This window comes from Rhinopithecus roxellana, chromosome 9 (genome assembly GCF_007565055.1).
Source record: "Rhinopithecus roxellana isolate Shanxi Qingling chromosome 9, ASM756505v1, whole genome shotgun sequence".
NCBI lineage: Eukaryota > Metazoa > Chordata > Mammalia > Primates > Cercopithecidae > Rhinopithecus > Rhinopithecus roxellana.
In genome coordinates this window covers 83,998,533-84,019,466 of record NC_044557.1, presented here as the reverse complement: position 1 = coordinate 84,019,466, position 20,934 = coordinate 83,998,533, and the positions used below count along the sequence as shown (strand labels likewise).

The 20,934-nt window shown below is 57.8% G+C and overlaps 1 protein-coding gene across 1 annotated transcript in view; it reads left to right on the top strand.

Moving 5' to 3' along the window:
* LOC115899606 (mucin-2-like) overlaps positions 1-5,619 on the top strand; it is a 10,211-nt gene extending 4,592 nt beyond the window's left edge. The window contains exons 2-10 of the mRNA XM_030937498.1: positions 2,082-2,259; positions 2,560-2,664; positions 3,277-3,317; positions 3,446-3,568; positions 3,829-3,927; positions 4,556-4,684; positions 4,905-4,944; positions 5,166-5,292; positions 5,400-5,619. Coding sequence (XP_030793358.1) covers positions 2,082-2,259; positions 2,560-2,664; positions 3,277-3,317; positions 3,446-3,568; positions 3,829-3,927; positions 4,556-4,684; positions 4,905-4,944; positions 5,166-5,292; positions 5,400-5,619 — 1,062 coding nt within the window. The remainder of the gene's footprint in view (positions 1-2,081; positions 2,260-2,559; positions 2,665-3,276; positions 3,318-3,445; positions 3,569-3,828; positions 3,928-4,555; positions 4,685-4,904; positions 4,945-5,165; positions 5,293-5,399) is intronic.
* The last annotated feature ends 15,315 nt before the right edge of the window (positions 5,620-20,934 follow it).

Sequence of the window (20,934 nt, the reverse complement as noted above, 5' to 3'; positions counted from 1 at the left end):
ACAATGTGCCCAGAGAGGTAGCCCCGCCTTGGTGCTGGGGGATTCTCCCACAAATTCTAAATTCGGGGAGTGAGGGATGGACATGAAAACGTAGAGCCTCAAAGATTGAGGAATGAGGTGATCTAAGTCCTGGATGGCTGAGTTGCAGGGACATCACCCACTCACCCACCCATCCTTCCAACCACCCACTCATTCACCTATGCACCCATCTACCCACTCACCTACCCCTCCATCCATCCTTCCACCTACCTAGTCATCACCCACTCATCTGTGCACCCACCCACACCCACTCATCTACCTACACACCCCCACCACCCATCCATCCATCATTACCACCCAGCCAGTCAGCCACCCATCCATCCACCATCATCTACCATCCACCATCCATCTACCATCCACCATCCATCCATCCATCCATCCATCCCCCACCCAACCATCCTTCTGTGCCTCCATTCATCTATCTGTCCTTTCATCCTTCCATCCATCCATCCACCCATCCATCCACCATCCATGCATCCATCCATGCATCCATCCATCCATCCATCCATCCACCATCTAGCTACAGCCACCAGCCACACCACCATCCATCCAGCCAACCATCCATCCAACCATCCACCACCCATCCATCCATTCACACCCATCCAGCAGTCACCCACCCATCCACCCAACTATCCACACATCATCCATCCACCATCACCATCCACACACACACCCACATATCCACCCATCCAGCCCACCCATGTATCCACCCAACCATCCACCATCCATGCATCCATCCATCCATCCAGCCAGCATCATCCACCATCTAGCACCATCCACCATCCATAGCCATCCACCATCCATCCAGCCAACCAGCCAGCCAACCACCACCCACATCCATCCATCACCACCATCCAGCAGCGACCCACCCATCCACCCAACGAGCACCACAGCCAGCCATCCACCAGCCACATCCACACACCCACAGACCACCCAGCCAGCCACCCAGGATCACCCAACCACCACCATCCATCCATCAGCCACACATCTACCATTCACCGACCCACCCATCCACCCATCCATCCATCCACACATCCACCCATCCATCCATCCACCCCCCATCCACCAATCATCCACCGTCCATCCATCCACCATCCACCTACCATCCACACACCCACCACCACCCACCACCCCACCCATCCACCCATCCACCCACCTCCATCCATCCACCCATCCATCCACCCACGCATCATCCACCCACCCACCCACCCATCCATCCACACCACCATCCATCACCATCCAGACACCCACATATCAACCCATCCACCCACCCACACCATCCACTACCCACCTACCCACTCATCCACCCATCCATCCACTATCCACCCATCCATCCACCATCCATCTACCAACACCCATCCATCCATCCACCCAACCCACCCACCCATCTATCCACGCACCCATCCATCCGCCCACCCACCCACCCATCCACCACCCATCCACCCATCCACCCACCACCCCATCCACCCATCTACCCACACCCATCCATCCATCCACATCCGTCTACCATCCAGCCACCCACCCAACCATCCACCATCCATCCATCCATCCACCATCCACCCATCCATCCATCCACCCACCATCCACCCATTTATCCATCCATTCTCCCTCCCTCATTTACCACCCATTGGTCATATGATACTCTGTCTAGAAACTCTGACACGAATCTTGGCCACTTCTGTGCTGCCCGTGCCTCCTACCTGTGGTAGCATCCATGTGGGATTCCTTAGCTAAATTCTGCACAAACCTGAGAGGCCTGAGTAGAGCATCTACCATGTGCCAAGCCCTGCTGGCAGATGCTGGTGAGCAGGTCATCTTGGTCTTGTGGATCAGTGAATGAGCAGCAACTGTCCTATCCCAGAACCTGCCTGGTGTGCTCAGGTTGACGTGAGGAGGGATGCGGTTTTCCCCCAGGATCCCTCAGCACTCTGTTCAGGGCAGCTGTTTCTCCCCACTGACCACAGCTGCAGCTCCAGGGCTGTGGTGCGACGGGGCCTGCCTGGCACCTCCTGTCCTTTCTACTCACCCCTCTTTCCCTGCAGTTTGGGGAGCACTTTGAGTTCGACTGCAAGAACTGTGTCTGCCTGGAGGGTGGAAGTGGCATTGTCTGCCAGCCCAAGAGGTGCAGCCAGAAGCCTATTACCCACTGTGTGGAAGATGGCACCTACCTCGCCACAGAGGTCAACCCTGCTGACACCTGCTGCAACATTACTGTCTGCAGTAAGGCCATCCCCTGGGGCCCGCACCACCTCTCGGATGTGCACACATCCCCGTAGGCCGGGCTGTCTGTTGTCCTCTCTGTGGCAAGTGGGGAAACAGCTGGCTTGGGGGCCTCCGATGTGCCCCTTGAGAGGGCTTGGGAGGGGGCCACTGGGCACAGTCCAGGCTTCCCTGCTGCAGGGCCTGACCTGGGTGGGGAGGGGACCCTTGGTGGTGCCGGGGGCCTGACCCTGTGCCGTGGCCCCGGGGGCTTTGCCTGTGAGGAGCCACCCTCATGGCCGCATGCCCACCTGCCTTCAGAGTGCAACACTAGCCTGTGCAAAGAGAAGCCTCCCGTGTGCCCGCTGGGATTTGAAGCAAAGAGCAAGATGGTGCCTGGCAGGTGCTGCCCCTTCTACTGGTGTGGTAAGCAGGGCTGGTGGGCGGGCAGGGGGAGGCTGCGCCCAGGGTGGGGGGCTGGTGGGCGGGCAGGGGGAGGCTGCGCCCGCGTGGGGGGCTGGTGGGTGGGACAGGGGGGAGGCTGCCAGGGGTGGGGGGCTGGTGGGCGGGCAGGGGGGAGGCTGCCGCCCGGGGTGGGGGGCTGGTGGGTGGGACAGGGGGGAGGCTGCTGCCGGGGGGGGGGCTGGTGGGCGGGCAGGGGGAGGCTGCCGCCCGGGGTGGGGGGCTGGTGGGCGGGCAGGGGGGAGTCTGCCGCCCGGGGTTGGGGGCTGGTGGGGGGCAGGGGGAGGCTGCCGCCCGGGGTGGGGGGCTGGTGGGCGGGCAGGGGGGAGGCTGCCGCCCGGGGTGGGGGGCTGGTGGGTGGGACAGGGGGGAGGCTGCCGCCCGGGGGGGTGGCTGTGGGGGATGGGCTTCCTCCTGGGGGCCTCAGATTCTGGGGACACAGATGGCTGCATGCTTGGCTGATGCACCCACCCAGCCTTGAGCGCCCACTGGGTGTGCACTGGGAGTGGGGGTCTGGCCAGGTGGCCACCCCGGGGCAGTCTCCAACGAACGGCGTTCTCTGTTCTTTCTCCCAAGAGTCCAAGGGGGTGTGCGTTCACGAGAATGCTGAGTACCAGGTGAGCCCGGGCTGGGTGAGGGGGGGGGAGGGGAGGAGGTCGGCTGCAGTGTGGGGGTTCTGGCAGGCTCTTGGGCTGGCTGGGGTGCTGGAGAGGCCCCTGCCTCACGTCTCTCCCTATGCCCGAAGCCCGGTTCTCCAGTTTATTCCTCCAAGTGCCAGGACTGCGTGTGCACGGACAAGGTGGACAACAGCACCCTGCTCAACACCATCGCCTGCACCCATGTGCCCTGCAACACCTCCTGCAGCCCGGTAAGCGGCCGGCCCAGCCCTGGCTCCCCACCTCAGCCTGCCCTTTTCACTCCTCCCAGACAAGTACCCGGGCGCATGTCTGTGTCGTGACACTTTCTTTCCTCCTTTCAATGCCAACCTCTCCCTGTCCCCACCTCTCCATCCTGACACCTGCCCAGCTTGGGGCCTTCCAGGTGGGGGTTGTCGGCAGTCCTGCAGGCTTTGTGTGGTGTGGGGTACAGGCTGGGAGTTCAGCTGCAGTGGCATGTCTGTGTGTGCAGGGCTTTGAACTCGTGGAGGCCCCCGGGGAATGCTGCAAGAAGTGTGAACAGACGCACTGTATCCTCAAGCAGCCTGACAACCAGCACGTCATCCTGAAGGTGTGTGCTCCTGGCCCTGACATGGCCGGGTTGCTTGAGCCCAGGGCAAGGTACAGGCCACCCAGGATCCCCCAGCTGAGTCCTCCCAGTCCTGGACGCAGCTGTGATGGGCGTCCTAGGGCTGCCATGACAAATGAGCAGGCGTCTTCAGGGCAGAAAGGGATTCTCCTGGTTCTGGGGCCCAGAAATCCAAGATAAAAGGGCCTCAGGGCTGTGCTCCTCAGAGGCTCTAGGTAAGGACCCTTCCCAGCCTCTGGTTACTCCAGGTGCCCCTTGGCTGTGGCCATGAGGTTTCCTTCCCTGTGTCTGTCTCTCCTCTCCCTTTTAAGGATTTAGGGCCCCCCCAGCAGGATGATCTCATCTTAGGATGCTTCATTTAATGACACCTTCAAAGATCCCTTTTCCAAGGCAGGTCACGTTCATAGATTTAGAGTTACAACACAGACAGATCTTTGAGGGTTGTGTGGGCTCCAGACTGGTGCCTGATGTGGAGTCCCACCCGTGTTGCTTGTCCTGGGCCCTGGGACTTGCCAGGAAGCCTCCCCAGCCAGGTGTCTCCAGGGTGTCTTCCTGGCTGGGCTGGGGCTGGGCCTGTTGCCCTCCCTCACCAGAGCTCCCTGCCCCACAGCCTGGGGACTTCAAGAGCGACCCCAGGAACAACTGCACGTTCTTCAGCTGCATGAAGATCAACAACCAGCTCGTCTCGTCCATCTCCAACATCACCTGCCCAGACTTTGATGCCAGCATTTGTGTCCCGGTGAGTGGGCCACCTGGGGCCTGGCTGTGGGGAGTGGGGGCGCCTGGTGTTCCGGGGGTCTGGGGCGCCAGTGCTGCGACAGTGGCCTCGGGCCTGGTCTGAGCTGCCACAGGAGGCTTTGCCTGGGGCTTTCTGCAGCAGCTGCTCCCGCCCATGGCATGGGAGGTGCTGTCATCCCAGGAATGTGGGGGGTCCTGGGCTCATTCTTCTTTCCCTCCAGGACTCCATCACATTCATGCCCAATGGATGCTGCAAGACCTGTGAGTACAGGGCATAGCCGGGGGGGTGGGCAGGGTCGGGGCACAAGGGCTGGTGCCCTCAGCCCTGCCTAGGGTGGCTTCAGGATGGACAATGGCCTCCGGGTGGGCAGTGAGGGCTGGGGGCTGAGGCCGAGCCTGGGGAAGGGATGCAGCGAGGGAGAGTCGCCCTCTCCCCTCGAAGATGTGGAGGCCCTGCCCTGAGCCACTGCCCCTCTCCCCAGGCATCCCTCGCAATGAGACCAGGGTGCCCTGCTCCACCGTCCCCGTCATCACGGAGGTTTCGTACGCCGGCTGCACCAAGAGCGTCTTCATGAATCATTGCTCCGGGTCCTGCGGGACATTTGCCATGTGAGTTCCAGGCTGGGAGTGCCTGGAGGGGGGTGGTGGAGGCCCCATAGAGGTGAGAGGCCAGTGCTGGCCCTGGGAGGTCGCCCCTCACTCCACCCTCCCCGCAGGTACTCGGCCAGGGCCCAGGTCCTGGACCACAGGTGCTCCTGCTGCAGAGAGGAGAAAACCAGCCAGCGTGAGGTGGTCCTGAGCTGCCCCAATGGTGGCTCGCTGACACACACCTACACGCACATCGAGAGCTGCCAGTGCCAGGACACCATCTGCGAGTTGCCACCGATACCTTCCCGACGGGCCCGGCGCTCCCCCAGGCATCTGGGGAGTGGGTGAACTGGGTGGGCACAAGCCACCCTTCACTGCCCTCCACAGCTCTGCCTCCCCCGGACCCTCTGAGCTTCCTGGCCTCCTAAGCTTGGCTTCCTCTCTTCAGATATTTATTGTCTGAGTCTTTGTTCAGTCTTGCTTTCCAATAATAACTCAGGCAGACGCACCGCACTGTGTGGTTTAGGTTGGTGCTGCAGGGGTGTGGCTTGGCCACTGTGCATGGCGGAGGCCTGGCCACCGGGCTTTGCACACAGGACATGGGGACACCACACACACGCCACGTGGTTGGCACATCCCTCGTACCAAACGCAGGGGGGATGTGGGGGCTGCCTGCCCTCCACTCCAGTTCTCACCCCTGGGCAAAACCCCCATGGGGCCGTGGAAACGTGGTCAGATTCCCCGGTAGGTATCCGCCCAGCCCTGAATCTGTGAAAAGAGCCCTGGGTTCCTTCACAGCCATTTCCCAGGCTTGCCACGGTTGATGGGGACTTTGTGTAGCCCCCGACGGTCAGGTGGCCCTGGGGAGGGTGTGTGTGTGTGTGTGCGAGCATTTGCTTGTGTGCACATGTGTCTGCATGTGCCGTATGTATGTGAATTGCACCTCGCCCTGGGTCCTCTACACTGGGGAAAATGGAGAAAGTCTTAGTCCTCAGGTCACTGTCAGCTCCTGCTGCAAAGTGACAAAAGGCAACCAGGACCTGGTGGCCCCGTCAGGGCTTTGGGGAAGCTGCCAGGCAGAGCTGCCAACGCCTTCAAACCTGCAGAAGTTCTGGTTGGCTCTGTGGACCCAGCTAGACAGGGGGCACTGGGTGTGGACCCTGGGCACAATGCCCACTCATGTTGGAGAGCTGAGCCCCCGGCCTTCTAGGTGGAGCCCACGGAGGCTGCTGGGGTCAGAGCAGGTGCTTATATAGTTCAGAGAGGAGTCTGGTGTCTCCTGTCAAAGGCAGGTGTGTGCGGGGAGGCCGAGGCCCCTGAGCACAGTGATCCAATCTCGAGCATCCTCTGAGGTCAAAGGGGAGGACATCTGTCCCCAGACCGCAAGGCTGTGCCACACCCTTTACCTGTGTCGAAACCCTCAGGAGGGCAGACACCTGGGCTGGGCTCTGCACTTCCAAAGCCAGGGTGCAACCGGTCCCCAGGGCGCGACAGGTCCCCAGGACACAACCGGTCCCCAGGGCGCGACCGGTCCCCAGGGCGCGACGGGTCCGCCAGGTGCAATGGGTCCCACCCCCTGGTGTCCTACCTCCCAAGTAGCTGTACAGGCACGTGGCACCATGACTGGCTAATTTTTAAGAACTTGCTTTTTATCTTTCAAAACAACCCTATGTTTTACTAAAGTAACATGCACGTGATTTTTGAATAGTTTTGTTTGTTTGGTAGAGAAAGGGTCTCACTATGTTGCTCAGGCTGGTCTCAAATTCCTTCCTGGGTTCAAGTGATCCTCCCACCTCAGCCTCCCAAAGTACCAGGATTATAAGCATGAACCACTGAGCCTGGCTCCTGGCGGGGGGCTGAGGCCACTGCCCTCCCCTAGCTGCTGCCTCCCCCATCTGACCCCAGGGAGGGCAGGGTTGAGGATGGCAGTGGGGCAGTTGCCCCCTGCCCCATCTGACCCCAGGGAGGGCAGTGGTTGAGGGCTGGAGTTGAGCAGCAGCCCTGTGGGGCCTGAAGCCAGTTGGGACATCCCAGCTCACCAGCGCCACCCAGGGTCCTGGGCCGGCTCAGGCCTGGGGCCTTTCCACTTCCCCACTTGGCTCAGGAGAGCCTCCAAAAGGACCTGCTCATCCCCTCTGGTGGCCCCAGGAGCCCACACTGTCTAGGCCTAGGGACCTCCTGGGCGGTCAGTTGGCCTGGGCCTGCCATGGAGCCCCTGAGGCCACCCCAGAGCCTCTGGCATAGCCATGTGGGGATTCTGGGGGCTTCAGAACTGGCCCTTCCATGAAGCGGTCAGCACGACCCCCAGAGCCATCCCTGGGTCATTTCGAGGGTGACCTGTTTCCGGCCCACCCCCAAAACCTATATATCTGCCTGGTTGTGCCCACTGGGCCCAGCAGTCCCTGCACAGGCCAGGAAATGGGCAGGACGGGGTGGGGGCACTGCAGTCAGAGACCTGGTAAGGAAGAGGTGTCAGGCTCCCTCCAACTTCCTCATCTGTCTCCCAGCTTGCAGCTGTAAAGAGGGGTTTCTCTTGGTGATGCAGCGTGGACACGGGTGCGGTTGGGCCCCTGCCTGCTCTTCCCTGCTGTGCCCTTTGAAGCAGAGGCTACCTGGGAAGCTCAGGAGAGCATGAGCCCTGACCCCAGTCCTTCCCCAGACAGCCCTGCCCCTTCCTAGAGCAGGCCCCACCCCTTTCCTAGGATGGGCCCCTCGCCTTCCCCAGAGCAGGCCCCACCCCTTTCCGAGAGGAGGCCCCGCCCCTTCCCCAGAGCAGATCCCATCCCTTTCCTAGGACAGGCGCCGCCCCTCCTGCCCACTCAAGATCTTCCTTTTGGGTTCTCTTGTGTCCAGAACTCCAGTGCAGGTGTTGTGGGCTGGGAAGGAGCTGCCCCTTCAGGTGGAGGTAGGATTGGTGCCAATGGAGGGGCAGGGAGACGCAGGGGCTCCCTTACCACCATGTCCAGTCACTGTGCAGCCCCTAACTTTATCCCCAGCGGCCTCCTCTTCCTCACATAGCTCATGCCCCCAGCTGGGTCCTCCTGGGTCTCCCCTAGGGGTGGCCTGGGGCAGGGGCTGCCTGGCCTGTTTCCCTGGGCTCCCCACAGTGGGCTAAGCCCACAGCAGAGGAGATAAGGAGCCAGTCAGCCAGGTGGGCAGCCCGCTACCCCCTTGGAGTAGCTGGAAGGGTTGGGACCACGTTCTCTCATTCTCTGGAAGAAGCTGGCTCTTCCCACAGCGGCCTCCCTGTTTCTGGGAGCAGACGGAAGGCCCAGTGCGCTCCTCCCTTCCCCCAACGTAGACTTGCTATTGTTCGCTTGGCTGAAACAAGCCATGCGCCTGGCTGTCAGGTGCTCCGGGCTGTGCCAGCAAACCACAAACCAGGGGCTGAAAGCCACAGGAAAGCTCTATCCCACAGTTCCAGAGGCCGGAGTCTGAGGCGAAGGCGTGGCAGTGCCGCACGGCCCCTCAGGCTAGGGGAGGATGCTTTCTGCCCTTCTAGCTGCAGGTGGCTCTGGGCATCCCTTGGCTTGTGGCTGCATCGCCCACACCCTGCCTCCGTATCCGTGGGGGCTTCTCCCAGGTATTTCTCCCTTTGCATCTCTTCTAAGGACACTGGTCGTTGGATTTAGGGCCCACCCGATCATCCAGGCTGAATCTCCTGAGGTCCACAATTTAATCATATCTGCAGAGGACCCGTTTTCTTTTTCTTTCTTTGGAGACAGATTCTCGCTCTGCCACCCGGGCTGGAGTGCAGTGGTGTGATCTCGGCTCACTGCAATCTCCGCCTCCCCCAGTTCAAGCAGTTTCCCTCCTGCCTCAGCCTCCTGAGTAGCTGGGATTACAGGCATGCGCCACCAAGCCCAGCTAATTTTGTATTTTTAGTAGAGATGAAATTTCACCATGTTGGCCAGCTGGTCTCAACTCCTGACCTCAGATGATCTGCCCGCCTCGGGCCTCCCAAATGCTGGGATTATAGGCGTGAGCCACTTGCACCTGGCCCCGAGTCTTGGTGGCTCGCGGCAGCCGGGTTCGTCTGGTTCATGCTCGTTTGTGGCCTGCGTGACCGGTGCCCTCCTCCACATCCGGTCACTCTAGGGCCTAGGCTGCGGGAGCAGCTATCACCCTCCGTGGTCACAGTGTGGGGACGGGAGACCGAGGGTCGTGCCCATGTCTGAGTCCCCTGAGAGGTTCTGGCTCAGTTCAGAACTAGGGCCCTGGGGCTGCAGTACCACCACCAGGCAGGAGAGGGTGCCAGAGACGCGTGGAGGATTTAAAAACGGAAGGATCTCAGGTGCAGACAGGTGTCTGATGGGAGTCCACAGCATGTCTCAACCTGCTATTATAAAAATGCAAGCCCAGACGAGAAGGAAGCCATCTTAACCTGTTTAGGAATGTCTGCTCAGAAACTGCAGCACACATTGGACCCCTTGCTGGGACTTGGGAATCACTCCCACAGAAGCCAGGAGACACGGGAAGATGTTGGCCACGGCTGTACCTTCCCTCTATGGGGTGCTGGAGGCTTCCCCAAGGCTGTGAGATGAGAGCAAGAAGAAATGAAGACCAGCATTGGGAGACAAAACCATCCTGATTTGTTTCATTTTTATTTATTTTTTGTAGAGACAGGGTTTTGCTGTGTTGCCCAGAATGGCCTTGAACTCCTGGGCTCAAGTGATCTGCCTGCCTCGGCCTCCCAAGTGCTGGGATTACAGGTGTGAGCCACTGTACCTGGCCCTTATTTCATATAATACGATTATCAAGATGTAAAAGCCAGCTGGCCGGGCGCAGTGGTTCACGCCGGTATTCCCAGCGCTTTGGGAGGCTGAGGCTGGCAGATCACCTGAGGTTGGGAGTTCAAGACCAGCCTGGCCAACACAGTGAAACCTCAATCTCTACTAAAAACTAAAAATTACCCAAGTGTGGTGGCGGACACTTGTAATCCTAGGTACTTGGGAGACTGAGGCAGGAGAATGGCTTGAACCTGGGAGGTGGAGGTTACAGTGAGCCGAGAACCCACCACTGCTTTCCAGCCTGGGTGACAGAGCAAGACTCTGTCTCAAAAACAAACAAACAACAACAAGAAAAAACGAATGTAAAAGCCAAGAGAATTTTTGACTTTAGTATTTGAACTAATGAGAGGGTTCTGTAATATTGTTGGAGACGAGGTTGATGAAGGAAGAACAATATAGAAAAATACCTCGTTAACAGCGGCCTCAAAACCTACGAAGATTCCTATGTAGAAAACGTCAGATGGAAGGTGTCCAGGCCATTACAACATTGCAAAGGGCATGAAAGAAGACTTGACTGATGGAGAGGTATGTCATGTTCATGAATGAAAAGTGTCAGTTTTGAAAACTGAGGCTAATTTTAAAAAGTGAAGAACGAGGTCGATTGAGGTCGATTCTCTGCAAACAGCCGTTCACGAGCCCAGTTGAGTTTTTCGTCCAAAGGTCCACGTGAAAGGCCAGAGAGCCAAGCAGAGCTAAGCGAGTTTCAGAGAAGAATCACATGGGACGCCTGCCTCTCAGACAGCGTGGCATTGGTGCAGGGATAGGCAAGTGGATGGCTGGAACAGCCCGTGCACTTACGATGATGCTTTGAGGCAGATGGGTGCTCCACGTCTACAAGGAAGGAGGGCTGTCCCCTGAGTGTGCTGGGCCGGGGCTTCTCTACATGGGGAAATTAGGTGCCTGCTTCACGCTGTAAACAAAAATAAAATACCAGATAGATTAAACAACTCAGATGTGAAAAGTTAAACCTGAAAACGTTTAGAAGGAAAACAGGCATAATGTTTATGACTTCAGGGTAGGAAAGGGTTTCTTAATAAGTCGCTAAAGTCACAAACCATCAAAGTAAAGGGAGAGGCATTTGACCACATTACATTTTAAAAACTGTGTTTGAAAAAAGACAACATAACAAAGTAAAACTACAAGCCAGGGAGTGGAAGGAGGTCATCTCTGTGCATCCAGCGCTGAGGCCAGAGTCCAGGAGATCTAGCAAACAGACAAGCAGCCCAAGGTTGAGGTGGGGGTCACACAGGAGGAGACGGGGACAGGCAGGGGTCACACAGGAGGAGACAGGACAGGCGGGGGTCACAGGAGGAAACGGGGACAGGTGGGGGTCACACAGGAGGAAGCACAGACAGGCAGGGGTCACACAGAGGAAACAGGAACAGGTGCAGGTCACACAGGAGGAGATGAGGACAGGCAGGGATCACACAGGAGGAGGGCAGGGATCACACAGGAGGAGATGGGGACAGGTGGGGGCCACACAGGAGGAGACGGGGACAGGTGGGGGTCACACGGGGAGATGGGGACAGGAGGGGGTCACACAGGAGGAAGTGCGGACAGGTGCGGGTCACATAGGAGGAGACGGGGACAGGCGGGGGTCACACAGGAGGAAGTGTGGACAGGTGCGGGTCACATAGGAGGAGAAGGGGACAGGCGGGGGTCACACAGGAGGAAGTGTGGACAGGCGGGGGTCACACAGGAGTAGACGGGCCTAGGTGGGGGCCACACAGGAGGAAACACTGACAACACTGAATAGCCAGCAGGGAGGCTCGGCCACCGGGATCCCAGGAAGGGCATGGTGATCCTCGAGACTGGCTGAAGGTTCTCACACCTCCAGAGAGAACACGCTCGTGGCGTTCAGGGGAGAGCGGTTGGTCAGGGCAGCCAAGCTGAGGACACAGTCCTGCTTCTGGGCACCCAGGCAGCTGCCCACCCGGGAGGATGGAGACTGGAAATGGCCTGAATGCTGGTCCGCTAGGCACGGGCTGCTCCTCTGGGCATATTCATCCCCTGGATGGGGCCCAGCACTAAACTGGAACTGCCTGTCTTGACAAGGAGGCGTCGGAAACCCAGCACGGAGCAGAAAGGGTGAATCTCGGGTCTCTCGTCCTGCACGCTGATGCTGCCCGTTTCTGTGAATGTGAAACAGGACCCTATTGCTGGATACTTACAAAAGTAGTAAAATTATAAAATATTTTGCGAGGCACTGGATTCAGGGTCATGGTTGCCTCTGGAGAGGGGTGGGGGGCAGGGAGGGCACCCGCTTCTGCCCGCGATGTTTATTCCTTGATGGAAAGCACCTGAGCTAGAGTGGCAGGTCTGATATTAGTTACAGCTGATGGTGAGGAGGCGGTGGTCACGTCCATTCCATTACTCCGTTCTTCACAGGGTTTGAAATCATCCATAACAAAAAAGTCGGAGGGGCCGGGCACAGAGGCTCATGCCTGTAATCCCAGCACTTTGGGAGGCCGAGTTGGGCAGATCACCTGAGGCCAGGAGTTCGAGACCAGCATGGCCAACATGGTGAAACCCCATCTCTACTAAAAATAAAAAATTATTTAGCTGGGCGTGGTGGCGCTTGCCTGTAATCCCAGCTGCTCGGAAGGCTGAGGCAGAAGGATCACTTGAACCCAGGAGGCGGAGGTTGCAGTGAGCTGAGATCGTGCCACTGTACTCCAGCTTTCATGACAGAGATACTTTGTCTCAAAAAAAAAAAAAAAAAAAAAAAAAAGAAAAGAAGAAACAAAGATTTAGCACTATTCATTCATTTGAGGAAAAAAAGTGGCCAGTGTGGTGGCTCATGCCTGTGATCCCAGCACGTTGGGAGGCAGAGGCGGGCGGATCACGTGAGATCAGAAGTTGGAGACCAGCCTGGCCAACATGGTGAAATCCCATCTCTGCCAAAAATACAAAAATTAGCCGGGCGTGGTGGTAGGCGCCTGTCATCCCAGCTGCTCGGGAGGCTGAGGCAGGAGAATTGCTTGAACCCGGCAGGCGGAGGCTGCAGTGAGCCAAGATTGCGCCACAGCACTCCAGCCTGGGCGACAGAGTGAGACGCATCTCAAAAAGACAAAAACCAAAACCAAACCAAACCAAAACAAAAATAGTGAGTGGGCCCCGTGTGTGTGGGCTGAACTGTTCAGCAGGGACTCCATGGAGTCCAGAGCTGAGACCCTGGGAAGCTGGCAGGTTCTGCCACGGGAGTGGGGAGGCAGGCGAGGGAGGTGAGGCAGGCGAGGCAGGCTCTGCTCACCCTACGGGGCAGGGGTGCTCCCTGCCCACCTCTGCGAGGCCAGGTTGCTATGCCGGTCCCCGTGTTCCTGCAGACAATCCCTCTCCATCCTGAGACAGCCAGGGCCTGCCCCCACGGCAGGGACCAGAGGCCAGGGCTGAGCGAGGCTGCAGAGCAGCTGGCCTGTGGCAGACCCTGGGAGAGAAGCCCCCAGCCATGCTGAATGCAGGGTTCCACTGGCCACCCCTGCACCACAGCCCCTAGCGAGCCCAGAAGGAGCTGGGGGTTCTCTTTGGGGAGTCTGGGCTCATTGCCTCTGCTGTCCTGGTGGGTTGTTATGGCAGAACTGTGCCCCACCCCCATTAATATGTTGGAGTGATTTGCATTTGGAGATGGGGTCTTCACAGAGGGAGTCAAATCAAAATGAGCCAGTAGGGGAGGCCCCGATCCCATCAGACTAGGGCCCTGGTGAGAGGAAATGAGGACGTCGACAGGGGCCGCCCTGTGAGGACGCAGGGAGAAGGTGGCATCTGCAGACCCAGGAGAGAGGTGTGGAGGGCCAGCCCTGCAGACCCCTGGATCTTGGACTCCAGTCTCCAGGGCCGGGAGAAGTGTGTTCTCCCTGAGCGGTCTGGTCCATGCTCATATATGGGTCAACCTGGACTTCACGGGACAGGACCCAGGCGGACAGAACGCAGAGCTCAGAGAAGCCGTGGGGTTCCCAGCCACCCCGCCGAACAGCTGGAGGGAGAAGAGGCAGCATCGTTAGGGAGGTGCTGGCCCCTGTGGGATGTTTAACCCCTTGCTACCATCCAGGCTGCAGGGGAGGGTGGCTGGCTGCCACCTTCAGTTAATAGGTGGCAAAGCTGGCTGAAGTGGGCCAGCGGCCTTGGGGGTCCCACAGCTGGGGCTGGCAGTGTCCCTCACCGTGCTGCCCCCCATGAGGCGTGGGTCACCTGCTCAGGGTCCCCCCAGCCCCAGCTGCCCCAAGTCCACGGTCTCTAGCCCTCAGCTCAGGGCGCTGAGACCCGTGCCCACCCCACTCTTCTTTTTCTGCCACGTGGCCAAGGGGCCGCTTGTCTGTTTAAACCCGATAAAAATGGGCAGATGGCTCCACGCAGCCAAACCACCTGCTTCTGCGCTGCCAATTGGTGCGTCGGGCATTTTCACCCTGGGCCCTGGAAGAGACTGTGGTGCTGGTGCTGCCTGGTGTCGGAGGGGCTCCTCCCAGTGACCTTGGGCCAGCGGTGCCCTCTCAGTGCCCTCTCATGTGGGGGCTGTCCCAGGTTGTGCTGCGGGCCGCAAAATCGTGGCTTATCTTGACTCAGTGGGCTCCAAGGGGGGGTGAGTCACCCGGCCGCCTCCCCCACTTCCTGCACAGGCAAGGTTGGTGCCAGCTGGCCAGGGACACGGAGAGAGGCTTGGTGGCCCTGCGGCAGGGTGGGCAGGGGGCCAGGACACCGTGTGCCCCAGGGCTTCTTAACTTGCAACCCTTGATCTCGGCTTCCGGGGCCTCCAGAAAGGGACAGGGGCTCCTTGCTTATCCCTGGCCGCTTGGCTCTGGGCTCTGTGGTTTGATCCGTGTTAGAGGGATGGTGACTGGAGACCCTTCACGCTTGGTGTCTTTGGCCTCAGCCGCAGGGTCCAGGACAAGGCATAGCCAGCATGTTCTAGCCAGGGCCGCCCGGGACGGCCCTACCTGACCAGCAGGGTCTTCCCAGAGGACGAGGTGGGTGCCCCGCTCCAGTGTGGTTTGGACTGGCTGGGCAGGAGGACTCCTGTGGCCTGTGCTGAGGGAGGTGACTGAGAGCCCAACTTTGCCCAGCTGACTGGGAGAGGGGTCTCTATCCTGGCACGCCTGCCCAACCATGGACGGCTCCTGCCCAGCACCCGCTGGTCTCATGTCCGTCACACAGCCCACTTTTGATGGCCCTGCCCCACTGGCCACCCCTCAGCCCCTGGGTCACAGAGCGGCTTTCTTCTCTCCTGGGACCCCCGCCAGCCAGGCCCCTCCCCAGGGAAGCCTGTTTCACTGCCCAGTTGGCACTGCACCCTCACTTCTGCCCTCCACACCGGCCTCTCCAGCTGGCAGTCACCCCTGCTCCGCCTGAAGACTGAGGGCCCCAGCAGACTCTGGGCTGGAGCCTGAGGACTTGTGTGGTCTTTCCTGCAGTGTGCCCCCACAACACCCCTGCTCAGACTGGGCCTCCAGGACCCCTCCCCGAGAGGGAGCCGGGACAGTGTAAGTTTGGGGCTGGGAAGATGCTCTGGGGACCACACTGCAGCTCTGCCATTCTTGGGCTGGGTGAGCTGAAGGAGTGCTTTCACCCTCTCTGAGTCTCGGTCTCCTTGTCTATAGGATGGAGTGAGGTGAGTGCCTTCCTCCCAGGGTTGAGGGCTCCAGTGAGGTGGGGTGTAGAGCACTTGGCCTGTACCTGAATATCGTGAGCCCTCGTGAGGTGGAGCCCTGTGGAGCTGCCACAGAAGGCGAACCCCAGTACCAGGGAGATTTCATTTGTCCATCTATCCATGAACCCACTCATTCATCCATTCATCCATCCGTCCACCCACCCACCCACCCACCCATCCATCTACCCACCCACACACCCACCCAACCAACCATCCATCCATCCACCCACCATCCATCCACCACCCAGCCAACCATCCATCATCCATCCATCCATCCATCCATCCATCCATCATCCATCCAACCATCCTTCCAACCATCTAACCATCTGTCCATCCATCCATTTGTCCATCCATTTGTCCATCCATTTGTCCATCCATCCATTCATCCATCCCATGCATCCACACACCCATGGATCCATCCATCCATCCATCCATCCATCCATCCATCCATCCATCTATCCATCCATCCCTCCACCCATCCACCCACCCACCCATTCATCCATCCATCCATCCAACCATCCACCCATGCATCCATCCACCCACCTCTCCATCCATCCCATCCATCCATCCATCCATCCATCCATATCCATCCATCCCTCCACCCATCCACCCACCCACCCATGCATCCATCCATCCATCCATCCAACCATCCACCATGCATCCATCCACCCACCTCTCCATCCATCCATCCATCCATCCATCCATCCATCCATCAAACCATCCAACCATCTGTCCATCCATCCATTTGTCCATCCATCCATCCATCCATCCATCCATCCATCCATCCATCCATCTGTCACATCTTGCACCAGGATACCAGCATTCACAATCAGTCTTCCAGCAAGTCCTAGACCCAAAACAGCTGAACTCAGACAAACTGCAGGCACCTCAGAGCCCTTCCCGCCCAATGGGAGAGCATCAGAGAGGACTTTCTGACTTCCCTTCCTGTGGCTGAGTGTGTGCAGTTTATTGATAAGCTGGATGTAGGCTCACTGGGAGAGCCGAGGGTGCTGGTCCCAGCCTTGGAGCCCATGGGCCCTTCCAGAGTTGCTCTGCCTCCTTGGCCCACTGGCAGGGGCTGCCCTCCCCTGCCTCTTCCCCTGAGTGGCCATGCCAGGGCAGCCATGATGCCATGATGGACCCAGACCAGCTACTGCTTGGGGGAGCCCATGGGTATCCTCAGACACCTGGAAGACCCTGTCCTCCTGCCTGAACCCCTGGTCCCTCACGCTGGATGCCAGTGCTTGGAACAGCAGCCTGAGGGCCTCCAGGGCCCCAGCAACCACCTCCTTCTGTTTGGGATGTGGCCTGAGCCTGCCCCACGCCTTGCTCTTCCTCTCTGCTGCGGTGAGGTTGGGTTGGAAATTCTAATTCTGGCTTACCACGGATCCATGCTCATTCCCACCTTTCCTTAGTGCAACTTCGAGCTTTCCTGAGGGCCCTTCTCACATTCCCCACGTCTCTGAGGCCTGGGGAACCCAACGACAGTTTAGTCACGTCTGAGGGTGTGAGTGACAGTTTTGCTGGGTGTAAAATTCTAAGCTCAATGTTATTTTTTTTTCAGCACTTTAAAAATAGCATCCCTTGTCTTTTTGTAACCAGAGTGACAGAGAAGTCCAAGTCAATTCACTCTTCCTCTCCCTCTGTCCCTCTAACAAGGGACTACTGTGTCCCTTGGTGGTGCATGCACCTCTCTGGTGCAGCCCTGGTGGATCCCGCATCCCTGTTTGAAGGCCTGGGTTGGACACTGGCTCAGTTGACCACAAGCTCAGGGCAGCTCTTCCTCTTCCCTGTCCACCATCGTGCTTGCTGGCCTCCAGCCCTGCCTGGGGTCCCGAGGTACCCATCTTCCTGGGGTTGCAGACCCCACTGCCCAGTGGCTCATGTCTAGGCGGGTCTGGGGGCCTCTGTGTCTCCAGGGCCAGTGGTGGACGTGGGTTAAGTCTGCAGGTGCCAGCTCTTCAGCCTTTTAGGAGTTTTGTCCCAGGAGGAATTTTGCCTCCCTGATGTGGGATGCCTCCAGGCTTGGCCAGGCCCACCCACCTCCCACTCAGCAGCTGCTGGATCCCAGGCCCCCAGCCAGGCAGGCTCCCACTCCTGAGCCCTTTAACTCTGAGTGATCAGATTTCCGGGGTGTGTTGTGATGTGTGTGTCCTGCTTGGACGGCGGGAGCCAAGCCGTGTCCACGCATGGCTCCATTAACTGCCCATGGCTGCTTGGACACCCACAGGCCATAGGCATGCAGTTCTTCTGTGTCTCTCCCAGTTTCTTATTTATCTCATCTGGTCGGGGCAAAAGCACAAACTGCGGTTGTCCAACTGATGCACCCCGGGTGCACCAACCCCGCGCCACTGGGCTGCTCAGTGGGGGTCATGCCTGCCCAGCCCCCTTGTCCCACAGTTTTGGCTGTAGGGACAGTGGTGTTGGAGGCCAGCTGGAGGGGGCCCTCCATGGGCTTACTGAGGCTGGCTAAAGGGGCTGGGCCATCGAGACGAGCAGTGGTGGGCTGGGTGGGCCACACCAGGGCAGAGCTCCTTGTTGGTCACGCCCGAGACCCCAGGGTCCATGGAGTGGATGTCTGAGCCTGGGGTCAGAGTCCCAGCTGCTGTCCTGTCTCTGCTCTCATCAATACAGGTTTGTAACCCCTTTTTCAGTGCAGGGGTGGGTTCACGGAGGTCACTCTGCACCCCAATCCCCGAGAGCCCTGGCTGAGGTCACTCTGCACCCCGATCCCTGACAGCCCTGGCTGAGGTCACTCTGCACCCCGATCCCTGACAGCCCTGGTTGAGGTCACTCTGCACCCTGATCTCTGAGAGCCCTGGCTGAGGTCACTCTGCACCCCAATCCCTAAGAGCCCTGGCTGAGGTCACTCTGCACCCCGATCCCTGAGAGCCCTGGCTGGTGGTTGCACTCATTTGGGATGGGGAGGCGTCTCTGGGAGAGGGAGCTCTATATGTGGATGGAGCCCCGGGGAGGCCACCTGTCAGAGTGGGTGTCCCCTGCTCCCAGACCCCAGGACCGGCCCTGACTCCCCCCATCATCGCTTGGATAAATGTTTAAGAAATAGGGCTGGGCGCGGTGACTCACGCCTGTAATCCCAGTACTTTAGGAGGCTGAGGTGGGTGGTTCACCTGAGGCCCCATGTCCGAGACCAGCCTGCCCAAAATGGTGAAACCTCATCTCTGCTAAAATTACAAAAATTAGCTGGATGTGGTGGTGGGCACTTTGTACTCCCAGTTACTTGGGAGGCTAAGGCAGGAGAATTGCTTGAACCTGGGAGGTGGAGGTCACAGTGAGTGGAGATGGTGCTACTGCACCCCAGCCTGGGCGACACAGTGAGACTCTGTCTCAAAAAAAAAAAAAAGAAAATAAGGCAAATCGTCAAGGAGTTCTACCAAGTTCTACCAGAGAAGAGAGCCTGGAGGATAACTTTATGTATCTTTCCAACCGCAGCTGGGAATGAAGTGTCTGGTGTGCTTGGCAAGCATAGCTTAAGAGCACAGGATGATGACTCAGTCAGACTTAGGAGAACAACTCCTCACAGCCAACTATGCCATTACCAAAAAGCCATGGAAGTGTGACTTGGTTTCCCAAAAATAGGCCCTGGGATGCAGGACAGGAACATCCTCCAGGATGCTCTTCTTTATGATGATCATAGGTGAACGCAGACACGAAGGACAGGACTGCTCTCCTCCTCCACGCCACATCACTGCTCTCTCTAAACAGCCTTTCCTAACCCCCATCACATATTAGATGCTGAACAGTTACATGCTGAATTGATGAATGTGATTGGTTAATTCGTGAATGTTCAACTTCCATTTTTATGTTCTACACCTGGGCCATGACAACTCTCCTAAGAGCCTTGAAAAGGCAATCCTGGCCAGGCGCAGTGACTCACACCTGTAATCCCAACACTCTGGGAGGCCAAGGCGGGTGGATCACCTGAGGTCAGGAGTTCAAGACCAGCCTGGTCAGTACGGTGAAACCCCGACTCTACTAAAAATATAAAAAATTAGCTGAGCGTGGTGGCGGGTGCCTGTAATCCCAGTGACTCAGGAGGCGAAGGCAGGAGAACCACTTGAACCCGGGAGGGAGGCAGAGGTTACAGTGAGCCAAGATCACACCATGGCACTCCAGCCTGGGCAACAAGAACGAAACTCCATCTTAATTTTAAAAAAAAAAGAAAAAGAAAAAAGAAAAGGCAGTCTTCCCACTAAGTAGCTAGGATTGTTAAGCACTCTGATCCGTGCCTAGCATATTGAGGGCTTCAAAAAATGTCTGGTCTCTTTAAAAAAATCTAAAGTGAGGCCGGGCGTGGTGGCTCACGCCTGTAATCCCAGCACTTTGGGAGGCTGAGGAAGGCGGATCACGAGGTCAGAAGATCGAGACCATCATGGCCGACATGGTGAAACCCCATCTCTGCTAAAAACAAAAAATTAGCCAGGCACGGTGGCGGGCGCCTGTAGTTTCAGCTACTCGGAAGGCTAATGAGGAGAATAGCTTGAACCCAGGAGGCAGAGATTGCCGTGTGCTGAGATTGCACCACTGCACTCCAGCCTGGCGACACAGTGAGACTCCATCTCAAAAAAAATTTAAAAGGAAAAGAAAAAATAAAAAAACAAAAGTGATCTGCACCACAGCAAACCACTGTCGCTACTTGGAATATTTAGTGGCTTCAGGAGAATATTCCCAAATGACAATGTACCTCCCAACAGTTCTACATCAAATAACTTCCCCACCCACACACAAACACAAATACACAACACACATATACAACCTAAGGAGGGAAAGTATTTGGTCATTTTCATGGCAAGAAAACTTACTAAAATACATCTAACAAATTAGGAGTAGGTGATAAGAAAGAGTTTAGTTTTAGCAGCAGGAAAAACCTGTTTCTGTGCCTTAGGAGTTCTGAATTAATTTTCGAAGGTTTGAAAGTAATATACTTGGGTGGGCGCAGTGGCTCATGCCTGTAATCCCAGCACTTTGGGAGGCCAAGGCGGGCAGATCACAAGGTCAGGAGATTGAGACCATCCTGGCCAATATGATGAAACGTCAACTCTACTAAAAATACAAAAATTAACCGGGGATGGTGGTGTGTGCCTATAATCCCAGCTACTCAGGAGGCTGAGGCAAGAGAATCGCTTGAACCTGGGAAGCAGAGGCTGCAGTGAACCAACATCGCGCCACTGCACTCCAGCCTGGGCGACAGAGGCAAGACTCTGTCTCAAA